Consider the following 13183-nt stretch of genomic DNA (forward strand, 5'->3'; position numbering starts at 1 on the left):
TCCTCATCTTCATCAATTGGTTCACCAAGTGCCATGAAGAGGTTGACTTTTCTGTCATTCTTATGGTAATCAACTTCTGATGCATTTTCTTCATCTGTTGTATCATCCTTAATAGTATATAGACTGTTCTGATTTCGGTAGCCTCTTCTTCCTTGCCGGTAGTCGTTTCTTTCTCTATCTTTGCCGACAGATTTTCTCGAACTCTCTTGACTCATCTCCATCGGTTTCCTTGTGAGGACAATTAGCAGCAAAGTGTCCTACCTTCCCACAGTTGAAACATTTAAGTGGTAGCTTTCCTTTATACCAGTCGGTTCCTCTTTTGAGCTTCCTGACAAAGTTTGCTACTTCTGCATCCGAGTCTTCACTGGATTCTTCATGAGTAGCTACTTCTTTTTCCTTTTTGGTGATGTTGAATGCTGCTTCTTTCCTTGAGGAATTATCACCGATTGTTCTCATCTCGTAGGTTGTCAGTGAACCAAATAACTCATCCATTGAAAAAGTCTTCAGATCCTTGGCTTATTCTATGGCAGACACCTTAATATCATACTTGGTGTGAGAGTTCTAAGTACCTTCCTGACAAGAATCTCATTTGCAATCTCTTCTCCAAGTCCTCTAAAAGTACTCACTATTTCATCAAATCTGTGAAGATAGTCTGCAATCTTTTCATCATCTTTCATTTTGATGCTTTCAAGTTGGCCCCTTAGTGCTTGCAGCTTGGCTTCTTTGACTTTTGCATCTCCTTCAAACAACCTCTGCAATTTGTCCCAAGTCTCGTTTGTTGAAACACAGTGCACGACTTTGACAAATTCATTATCAGACAGTCCACTCAAGATAGCATGTTTGGCCTTTGCATTATTCTCATACTCCTTTTTGGCATCCGGATCAGTGGGAGGAGCATTAGGAACAACATACCCATTCTTGACAGAAATCCACACATCAAAACCCAGGGAGGAAATATAGGTCTCCATTCTTCTGCTCCAGAAGGCATAGTTGGATCCATCAAACATGGGGGCTTTTGAGGAAGCAGACTCATTTCTTGCCATTGTGTTCAAAGTCCAGAATCTACCCAAGGTTTAAAGATAATTGAGAACCTAGGTTCTGATACCAATTGTTGAACACAAAGTACCACTGAGAGGGGGGTGAATCAGTGGTTCCTAAACCTTTTGACTTTCAAATCAACTTCAGAATATCAGTTATTCACTTAAACACTAAACAATCAAACCGGTAGAACAAGAAAGAAAGCCAAAGAGATCATTCACACAAATGTAACTCTCAACACTAGATTTACGAGGAGAACCCAATGTGGGAAAAACCTCGGTGAGAAAAGCTGCTCGAGACTACTGCTCTAATCCATCCTTACAGGTAAAACATTGAATTACAAAGATTTAGGGCACCAACCCAAGGAGCACCAACCCCTACACTTTTAAGGCACCAACCCAAGGAGCACCAACCCCTGCACCAAGCTTCAACTTGGCGATGTATATTGAAATACTACTTGAATACAATTAAGGCTTTTTGTTGCAAATGAATTCTACAACTCTCTGATCAAATAACTCATTGCCGGTTGACAGTCTTTTCTCCTCCACTGAATCTCACACTACCGGTTGTGAGATTACTTTCTCTGATTCTCGGCCTCTGTTATCTCTCTCTCTCTCTCTCATAGTCTCTCAACACTTTGTGTCACACTTGAATGCTCCCTGCTCTGCCACACCTTGCCTGTTTAGCTTAATTGTGAAACTATAGTTATGCCGGTAGAACCCTCTCACCGGTATGCTTGCTCACTTACTTTGCAACTTTCTTAGAATGATTTCTAAGGCTAGCAATTCTTCTCTTTCACTTAATCTCTCTTTTCTCTTCCTCTTGTTTGCAACATCAGCTTGCTCTGTCTCGAGCTCTCCTGTTTTTTTCCCGTGATTTCCCGCGGTTAGGGTTTCCTCTTCCCGACACGATCTTCATGAGATCCAATCCAGCCTGTCTTGGATCGATCACCTCTTTAGGGATGCATCTATACACAGTTTCCATTATCCAACACATATTTGCTGAAAATAGCAATCTCGAACAAGATCTCCTGCCTTGAAATCTGTCGACACATAAAATGCTTCAGCTGTTTCCTTTTTGAGGTCTTCCTGAATCGGATTTCCTTTGCATTGATCCAGGCGCCAACTACTCTGTAATCTTCCTTTGTCATTCTTTCTTCCTTGAGCCGCATCGGTCAGTGACAATCCCGTGATTTGTGGTTGTTTCATTTATATCGACTGACAGTTTTACCAACCGTGTCAATGGTGGTTTTATCAACCTCTGCCTATTTGCCACCTCGGCTCCACACGACATCACCATGGTCAATCACTCTACTCATGACACATAGTCGGTTCAAACTTGAACATTCAACAAACTCATACTGGTACATGCCTTTACCGGTAAGGCCTTCTTCTGCTAATCGGTAGTGCACATTATACCGATAACACATCTTCACCTCCAGTGGTTTGTGATAACTTTAACATTCTGCCTCTTCATCATAAACAGGCAACCAACTACCAGACCGGTTTATTGCTCAACATGTTGACACACACACAACCTTCATCTCGGTTTATGCCTTACCGGTAAGCTTTCATTCTGTTTGTTCACTCTTACTTGAATTGCCATCATGCTGGTTGACATCAATGACAATTTAATGCCAAAATGCCAACATTACTGTTGAACAAGGATATTTCCTCATTCTTTCTTGAGCACATAGTAAATTTTCTTGCTCACCACCATGGATTTCTAGCATGTTCATTCTGGAACTTCTATATCGACGCCATTCTTCAAATGAAGTTCTTGGCTGAAGAATTTTCTTGCTTTTTCATTTCGAAAACAAGAACTTCATTGTCATGACCTAAGTGACCTAATACATGGTCAAGTTTCCAGAAAAGCCTAAAAAAAGGAAAAAGCAAAAAGCAAAAAGGCAGGCAGAAAAGCTGCTTCCCTTATTGGTTCCAAAGTGCCAAAAATGAAAAAAAAACAAAAAGCAAAAAAAAAAGATTTCCACAAAAATAGGAAGTTGTCAGTATTGACCTCAAGCAGTTACGTTTTTCGTCCTTTGGCTTTGCCTTAGTATTTTTGTGATGTCAAAAATGCCCATTTAATCATGATTGGTCCAATTGACCCGAGGACTTAGAAATACTCTTGAAAACCCCTATCTCTAAACTTACAAAGATTGGTGACTCAAAAAACCTAAAAAGCGAAAAACAATTGGGGGTCCCCATTTGCAATGGGGCGATGTGTGAAAAAGGGTCACAACACCTTCCTTCCTTTATACGCTTTCTTCCCATGCCCAGTTGCTTTCTTCATTTCATAATAGTCCTTGAAAGTCAGATTTGCACAGATGATAGGGCTTAAGGCATAGTATGCATCATGAGATCTTGTCATGTCTTTCTTTGAATTAGGGTTTTCTTCCCCAACACCTATTGCTGCATCTTTGTCCAAAAGCTTAGCCCTGAAGGTCATTGTATTAATTGAAGCCATAGAATTGAGATTCGGACTCGACGTGGACTTGGTGAGGGTGACTCGATTCAGGACTTGGGACTTGGCAAAACATTTGGCGTAGACTCGGCAAGTGAAAAATCCAAGAAATTTAGAGATTTTTAAGGATTTAAACCTTGTTTCATGCACCCTTTATTAAATAAACCTTAAAGACACAATAAGTAGAAGCTAATTTGATCATATACAGAAGTATACATTGATCAAATAATTATAAACACAAATTATAGTTGAAGGAAATAGCACACGTAGATATTTAAATATTGTCAAATGTATACAAAACTCTTGGAATATGAAATTCATGACATCAAATGTCAAAAACAAATATCAAAACAATAACTAGAAGTCTATGTCTCAGAGGAGCTTGCATCCATCCTATGAAGGAATCTAAGGTAGGTTCCACTAACTAGTGGGGGTAATGGGTTTGAGAGTGAAGAGAGAAAAAATGATCTTTGTATTGGGCGAATTTATGCTTTTAGAGACATTTTGGGGTTTTTGGATGCAAATTTTTTTTTGAAACAAATGTGTGTTTTTGTTATTTTTTGAGATTAATTTATTTTTTATTTTGGCCTAGTTCAGGCATTGGGACTTGTTGAGTCCGCGAGTCCTGGGTCTCGGTGAGTCTCGCTTTGGACTCAAACAAGCTGGAGTTCGGGCCCCTGGGACTCACCCAGGTTCACCTGGCTTGGAACTCTCCGAGTCCAGGCAAGTCCCAGAACTATGATTGAAGCTCTCCCACTACTAGCTGAAGCTTTTTCTCCACTCGAACTACTTCCTTAAACACCTTAAACACCATTTTGAACGGGCCTCACAGTACTCAGTTGCTGGCTCATTCCTCTTAAAATTTGAACCATCTCCCTCATACTATGCCTTACGCTAGCATGGATTTCTTTGATCTCCCTAATTTTTTTTGGGGGTTTGCCTCATCTCTGTCACCCATTGCCTTCTTCTTTTCTCTTTGCTTATATCTCTGGTCCCTATCACTCATCAATCCATAGCTGGCAGAATGACAAGCTCTGATACCACTGAAATATGCCAACTTAGAGCTCTTGCAAATCTGGGCAGTGTTGTATTTACTAAACTGAAATATGCCAAAACAATGTTCTTGCAAATATGGTCAGGATTATATTCAACAACAACAATTCTTAGAAATAGATATCATTTCAGAATTCATAATAAAATTATATTTTCATTCGAAGAGCTAGGGCCACAATACAGAATACCTATTGCAGATAAAAAATGAAATCTTCACTACTATATTCAGATTTACATAGACCAATCAAAACTTGAAGAACCTGTCACATGCTCCTTAGGTTACTGAGTACATACTGCTGCTTGAGATTAATTAAATTGCTGCTTCATCTACTTTACTCTATCACTAGACAGAATTAAAGTAGAAGGTAATGTCTGCATTAGCACCCAACTATAGGTTTGGTGGCAGTTCCAGACTGTTATTCAATTCCTCCCAAATATTTAATGCTTCTCGTATCTCCTTTGAAATTCTCTTGGCTGCACCGAATAGGTTAAGGTCTTCCATGGTTGTATCTGGTCTGACCTGAAATCGCTTTAGGGTTTTTGTCCTAGATAGCCTTGTGAGCATTACACATCAGAAATTAGAAATTTGCATGGCTTCCATACAATAGAAACCCGTATAAATACATGTTTGCCTAAAGATCATCTTAGGGGAAAATAACCGCTCAAAACAAAACCAAGTCGGCCTCAAGAAAGGAACTCACCAAAACAACATGTCAACCTCAGAAGCCGACTTAATAAAAAATATTAATAATTAAATTTATTTCTAATGTCAGTTTATTATTTATTTAAAACTTTATTCATTTATTATTAAAGAACTTAGGCAAAATAGAGCAGCTGACTTGCCCCTAATCGGAGACATCAGAAATATTAATAGAGATACTCTGAATGGGTAGTGACAATAGGAGTGGAGTTTGCTGCCTTAAGTCTGAGAATTGCACAATCATAACTCAAAGGCAAGCCGATGATGATAACAAAACTAGGGAAACAGTTGGCTGTTCTATCTTTCATGAGGGTGCCTGGCAATTGGGTTTCATGCAAAATTATCTTGATTAGCCCTCTTATAAGGGACCCATCTAACACTTAAGAAAGCTATCTTTTTCACTTTTTAACTGTGTAAAGTGTACTGCCTAAAGTTATTATGACATCTTATGTTTATAACAGTAAATCACTGTCTATGACAAATACTGGTACCAACAGTGGTGGATCTTATAATAAAGATCAACATGCTTTTAATGTTCATAAATAACATGTATTATTTAAGAACAGAAAAGTCCTATTTGTGATTTAGGAATTCTGTGTTCCTTGAGGGTTCTCCATCAAGGAACACAGAATTTAGGAATTCTGTGTTCCTTGTATAACTCAAAGGCAAGCCGATGATGATAACAAAACTAGGGAAACAGTTGGCCGTTCTATCTTTCATGAGGGTGCCTGGCAATTGGGTTTCATGCAAAATTATCTTGATTAGCCCTCTTATAAGGGACCCATCTAACACTTAAGAAAGCTATCTTTTTCACTTTTTAACTGTGTAAAGTGTACTGCCTAAAGTTATTATTATGACATCTTATGTTTATAACAGTAAATCACTGTCTATGACAAATACTGGTACTAACAGTGGTGGATCTTATAATAAAGATCAACATGCTTTTAATGTTCATAAATAACATGTATTATTTAAGAACAGAAAAGTCCTATTTGTGATTTAGGAATTCTGTGTTCCTTGAGGGTTCTCCGTTAACTCATAGCGTGCCTTAAGTTAGAGAATAATCAGGAATGTAGCTTCCAGCTATTGAAAGTCGTCCTATTCCTTTGAATTAAAAAAACCCTTTTTGTACAAAAAGAAATAAATGGAAGGTTGATTATTTTGGATGTGAAACATTCCCACAATTTAAACAATGAGATGATTTTCTGTCTCATTAAATTCATATTACATTATTTAAAAGTGTTAGGCTGTGATCATTTAGCTGTAATAAGCTTTTAACCCCATATTGTCTAAATCATAGATACCAGATTTGCCACTTATATGATGAATCCCTGGGAATCCTGTGTTAAGCAGGCATAAACAAGGCCCACCTGTTTCACAGACTTTGCAAGTCTGGCCAAGTGTAGGCTAAATTGCTCAAAAATTCATATTTGTTGTATACTGTTTTTAGATCATGCTTTTCTAAAAGTGCCTAATCTGTGCCAAGCCCAAGCTTGAGTGAAAAATCAGCTTGCCGAGTCTTTGCTAAGTCCAAGTCTGTTATCTATGGTTTCCATATTTTTAAGAACTTGTACAAATTACATGTTAATTTATTTTCATCTTGCATGCCATGGAATATATTGTTTCTATATGCGAATCTTTAGAGATTGAAGAAAATCTTTGGTTTTGTTGATGTTTTAGCTGCTTGCTTACAATAATTCAATGTTTGCATTTTCCACAAATTTTTATATTGATTACTGGTATTCATAGTCTAGTTCAAGGGGAAAATATGTTTTATCTAGGATGATGTTTACAGTCCCTGAGATGTTTTGCAGGCTTTGATGATCGCTTTCAGAAGGAAGCAATTCTAGCATCACCATCATCTATCCGACCTGCACTTGTAAAGGTATATGAATGCCAATGACTTCTTTCATTTGCAAGAAAGATTGATTATCTGGTTTTATTTTTTTAAGAATTACTGAATTTACTCCTTGTTTTAATTTTTGTGCTTTAGCCTTCTCATCAAGATATTGATGCATTATTAATCTATTTCTTGATTGGAATAGTAGTGCAGTAAAAAAAGAATCCCCAAGCTTCAAAGGGCTCTATGCTTTGTCTCTTTATGACAAATATTACGAATCTCTGCTAAAGTGTGAAAACAGGGTTAATGGCTGTTGGCACATGCCAAAGGTGATGTAGCCATAAATTTAAGAGTAAGGTGCATTTTTAATTGGTTTAAGCTGCAAAAAGATCTGTTCAAACATAATGGAAGTGGCAACAAGTTAAGAAATCTGCACCTAAGGTCTTAATCATGCAAAGTCAGTCAGTAAAAAACATGGCTAAAAGGCTATCAGTGTGTGCCAAGGGAGAATCAGCCATTAAGGGTCAAGATACAGACTTTGTATTTGGCTTAGTTATGATAATTCTCTGCTCAGCATCCAAAATGGCACCAAACCAATCTGGCACAAATTTTTTATGGCTTTGCCTTTCAAAAGTTTCTCCAAGCATACTTTCTTAGTTGCTTTGCCACACAAAAACTCCACCTCTCCTTATTCCTAGTCAGCTGAAAACTAAAAATAAAAAGTTAAAAAAGTTAAAAAAATGAGTTCAAGGCATGCAAAGGGGGACTTAATGCCTGTATAAAGGCAAATTATTCTTTCAAATTCACCAAACATTTTGCCTCTACTGTTCACAGCAGAATCAGGGCTGTGTATTCATGCTTTTGCAGGCCCAAAAGTGGTTTTCAGTTCTAAAGGTGAAGGTTTTTTCATTTTGGGTCAGCTGTGGCATTCCAGTACTCTTTTGCAGCATTTCTTCAAATATTTTTTTTCCTTCTTGTATTTCTATGCTGTTCCATTATTTCACATTGAACTCTCTTTTATCCCATTTCAGCAGGCTTAACTGATCAAGATTGATACCCTAAAAACCTTGGGGCAAGCAATAAATAAGAAATCATCTTTTAGATTTTGATTTATCATGATGGAAGATTCAGTCAAAGTGTTTTGAGATTACATCTTGCAAAGTGAAACAAAGTTCTTTTAGATTCAAGGCATCAAAGTACTTCCAAGGTTGAAGGTTTCAAATTTACAGGATCTGCATATTATCATGCTTTGTATTAGTGGATTCATAATGTTTAGGGTTTGAAAAGCTTCAAAGATTTGACATATTTCAGAAGATCTACTGGTTGCTCCTAAACTTTGAATCACTTATGTACAACTGCTATTTTTAGTAGTGGTTGCATCAGACAATAGCTATTCTGGGAAATTCTATTTGTGGGTAGTGGACAAGAGCCTATTTTAGGCCTTTAGTATTTTATTAATTTTTTAGAATTAATTTGCTTTAAAGCAATTTTCTTTTTGCTTTTGTTTTTGCAATTGAGGATGTGTTCTTAAAAGTAGTAGTTTTTAGGATATTTTATTAATATTTCTTAAATCACTAAATGCTATCCTTTGTAAGCCTATAAATAATTGCCTTGGGCATATAAAATTTGAATGATAGTTGAACCATGCTTATGCTGTAGAAGTTATTTATGATTTTTTTTTGACAGGTAAAGGATGTTGGTCGTAAAATGGGCTTTGTACTACTTGTTAAGATACGTTGGTTAAGTATGTTAGTGTCGTCGAGGGTAGTTGTCCGTTGCACGACGGTCCCCCACGGGTGGTAATCGCAACCCTCGACCGTGTCTTTATATATGCTCTTGTACTTGTTGTTGGATACACTGATGTAGAGAATGATTATTGTACTAGACATTTTGGCATTAATGGAAGCATTGCTCTGAGTTTCTGGTTACTATTCTATCCTATGGTTATCATCTGACTGTTGATATGCAATATAAATAACACACCCGACGGGGCAAACAAAGGATTGATTATATTAAATATATAAATATCAAAACTACAACAGAAGTCTATCGGAAAAAAGGAACACCACCAACCCAAAAAACCATTGAAACCCAAGGGGGCAAATATAAACACTTACAACATCACACCTGATCCCCCAAAACAAGACCAAAAACAATGATTACATACAAGAACTGCCATCAAAACCAAACTATTGGTGTAAATTATGTCTCATAATTACACTTTACTTAGCTGACTTAGGATAATGTATTCATTGTAGTTTGCATATGAGACACTTAGGGAAGTGTGCACATAGGGAGGTTGCTTATAGGAGAAATTCCACCTTTTGTAGTCTTATCTTGTTGTTACATTCCACCCTCAGTGGGTAATCCACCTTTAATGGAATATTCTATTATTTCTCCTACCTACTCCTACCTACCATTGTATCTCATTGGGCCACATGTCATGCTTTTGTGCTCTCATATCCTTGCCTTTATAAGCAGTCTCATTTACATTGTATGTAATTAATCAATCTTATTGCATCATTGATAGGAATATAGTTTATTTTTGTCACATTTATTCTCCCTTGTTTTTGTGCTATTCATTGGCTTCTAGATCTTGGTTGCTATAGGCAAATTCTCACATGGTATCAGAGCCTATAGGGTGCAATGGATAGTCATTTGAGAGAATTTTGATGCAGTTTGGGGTTTTGTATTTTGGATCTTTGTATTGTAGGTCATTATTGGAGCTTGCCGGGTCAAATCTAAGGTCACTATTGGATTGAGGAAGTTCAAGAAAGTTAAAATCGTCTTTTGTTTCGTCCAAATCCGACATCGGAGGTCAAATCTAGAGCCATTTGAAGGTGGAGGGTGGTTACCTATTATAGGAGCAATTTGCAATTTCGGAGCATTTTTGACAAAATCTGTCATCTCACCATCGTACTCAAAAGGCCCAAAAATCTCAAAATCGATTATCAATTCGTCAAAATCGGCCTTCGTCACTCGAAGCTGAAAAAAACCCCCCTCCCTTGGTCATTGGTATGGATACAGTGCGTAGATATGATTTTAAATTTTTTAATAAAAAAAAATCGTTTATTTTTTTAAATTTTTAAATCAGTCTTAAAAAATTAAATTTGGGGGGCAATTTTTTATGGGACAATTTTATTGTTTTGTTTTAAAAACAAATTTTTTTAAAAATATAAATAAATTTTTGTTTTGCAGGTTGTACAGGGTACCTGACAGGGCCCCGTGGCTCGCAGGACCTGTTGGGTCCTGCAACTTACAAGTGGCCTACAATGGTAGGTGGTACCGCTGCCCTGCCACTGCCACACCGTGACAGGACGTGGTACGTCCTGCCACTTGTGTGGCTTTTTTTATTTTTTAAAAGTTTTATCAAACAAAACTTTTTTAATTAATGTTTTTTAATTTGTTTGTTTATATTAATGTTTTTTTTAAAATGTTAAAATTAAAAAGAAAAGTTTTTTCTTTATTTTATAATAAGGTTTTTGTTCATGTTTTAATAAATGTTTTTATTGAGATTTTTAGATCTTTTTAAAAACAAATTTTTCATTAATAAGCAAATTGGGAACACATTTTTTTCTTGTCTACCATACCTGTCTTGCAGCCTTCTCCAACTGGCAGCCAAGGGGGTGGGTCAGTTTGCTCCTACTTTTTTCTTGGCGATATTACAATCAGAGGCATCTTTATTTACAATGATCTACATGCATCTTTTTTGTGGCATCGTTTTCATGTTTCTAGATTTGCATCATCATTTTGTATTCTCTTGCATGAGCTATGTTGTACACACACTAATATAAAGTGCCATTCTTCTTTGTACCTCGTCATTGATGACATATTTGATGTAATCCTCTTGTACTCATAGATTAGGAAATATCTCGTGAGACATGGTGCATGGCTCCAATTGAGACTTAGATTATACAAGTTTGTGCATGGCTCTAGTGAGACTTCGAATGTACCAATTTGCCATTGATGAGTATCTAGTTGATGCTCGAAGAAGGTGTTTCCATTATTGATTTTCATTTTGTTGCAGTGAGTGATTCATTGGTTGTTCTTCATCTACATTGGTACCTTGTTTTGTCACACTTTGACGTTCTTGGTGCAACATTGACTCTCTTTCTTCCTAATGGGGAGGATTTTAGGTCAACATCATTGGACCATCCTTGTAGGAGATTCTACATTGAGGGGGGGGCTTTCATGGTCTCTCTTCTTCTCTCTTATTGGGGGTGCTTTTTCCTCACGAGGTTTTGTTCTTCTCATTCATCATTGAGAGCATGTGTGTTTGTATCTCTCTTTTGGGGGGGAGTTTTTTCCCTTTGGGTTTTTCTCTCTTTCTCCATTTGTGAGAGATTGCATTGCATTTGTACATGGGTACCTAACATGGCCTTGAAGCCAGGGCCCATCTTGCATTGTTAGCTTGAGTCTACATTCCCCTAAGTTGCACTTAAGGGGGGGTGTTGGTGTAAATTATGTCTCTTAATTACACTTTACTTAAGTTGACTTAGGATAGTGCATTCATTGTAGTTTGCATATGAGACACTTAGGCAAGTGTACACATAGGAAAGTTGCTTGTAGGAGAAATTCCATCTTTTGTGGTCTTATCTTGTTACATTCCATTTGTAGTGGAATATTCTATTATTTCTCCTACCGACCCCTACCTACCCTTGTATCTCATTGGGCCACATGTCATACTTGTGTGCTCTCATAGCTTTGCCTTTATAAGCAAGCTCATTTACATTGTATATAATCTAATCAATCTTATTGCATCATTGATAGGAATACAGTTTATTCTTGTCACATTTATTCTCTCTTGTTCTTGTGCTATTCATTGGCCTCTAGATCTTGATTGCTATAGGCAAATTCTCACACAAACAACTAACTACAAACAGAGGCACTAAGGCTGCGATACCTGACAAGCAAATGAGTTGCAACGACACCCTGGTCCGCAACGAGTACAAAAAACATCCAAGGAACCCTCATCCGCTTCTTGTTACATCAACCACCACCCACTTCCTGCTACGACAACCACCACCTGCTTCTTCAACACATACATTGGAAACATCTACCACCACCCGCTTCTCGCTGCTTGAAGAAGCGCTCGCCACCTCTACTAACTTCAACTTCTTGGCACTCTTTGAACCTGGAGGACGATTTGGGCTTGAGTGTGTGAAGTGAGAAATTCACCTACATCTCAACACACCAACCTTCGTCTTTGAGTCACCACACACCAATGATAGAAAAGAAAACAAGCCAGCTTGAGAAGCAAGCCAAATAAATGCTCTGCATATGCAATGCAACTGAGCCCACTACACACTCTTCCCAACAAGTACCATGGCGGCAATCCATCGAGAAGTATTAAATGACAATGGTACTCTCTATTTACCATCATAATAAGCCAACCCTGCATCCAATTTGCCCTCACGACAATCTTCTCAAATCTCCTCTTCTATCTTAGACTTTAATATGACAGCTTGCTTCGACAAGTCATTCGCCTCCATATTGCCTATCCTCTGTACGTGGGAAATTTTGAACTCTTCAAAGTATAATAAATGCTCCCTAACGGCCTTTAGCACTTTATCGCTTTTCCAATCCTTAGCACCACCTTTAATAATAGCTGTAGTAATGATCTGTGGATCCCCCTCCAAATGAACCAAGGAGGCCAATAATTACTTGGTCATTAATTGATGTCATCATGGCGGGAAAATGATAGCAACAATAACTCTTTTGTGTAGGAGTTATGGACATTGATATAATTGAAATGTCACTTCTCTCAAACCAACTTAAACATCCAATATTTGATTGTTGAGTGAAAAAGTGAGTGGTGTTGTTGCAAATTGTGATCTTGTGCAAATTGTTTGAAGAGTAACCAATGGTAACACCATTAGGAATTGATTTGAAGCTTCGATCATGTCTCAACTCTTTATTAATGGAGAGTACAAATGGATCCCAAGTTTTGTTTTCAATCTCATCACATGGTTCTGGAATAGATTTGTTATCTAGTTCAAAAAGAGGGTGTTATCATATGTCCTATGAGCTTCAACCTCAAACAAAGGATTATTCACAAGTTGAATTGTATCCTTAGTTCTGAACTCAGA

At 37.4% G+C, this 13183-nt stretch overlaps 1 protein-coding gene across 4 annotated transcripts in view; it reads left to right on the forward strand.

Annotated features, from left to right (window-relative positions):
- The window catches only part of LOC131071421 (actin-related protein 7), a 173125-nt gene that overhangs the window by 157886 nt on the left and 2056 nt on the right, over positions 1–13183 (forward strand). For 2 of the 4 annotated variants that reach the window (XM_058007239.2, XM_058007240.2), the window contains one exon: positions 7069–7139. In XM_058007239.2, coding sequence (XP_057863222.2) covers positions 7069–7139 — 71 coding nt within the window. Of the gene's footprint in view, positions 1–7068; positions 7140–8780; positions 8913–10292; positions 10370–13183 lie in introns of those variants that run through there. The other 2 variants (XR_009112513.2, XM_058007241.2) reach the window with 2 other exon arrangements.

Source organism: Cryptomeria japonica, chromosome 6 (assembly GCF_030272615.1).
Source record: "Cryptomeria japonica chromosome 6, Sugi_1.0, whole genome shotgun sequence".
Taxonomy (NCBI): Eukaryota; Viridiplantae; Streptophyta; class Pinopsida; order Cupressales; family Cupressaceae; genus Cryptomeria; species Cryptomeria japonica.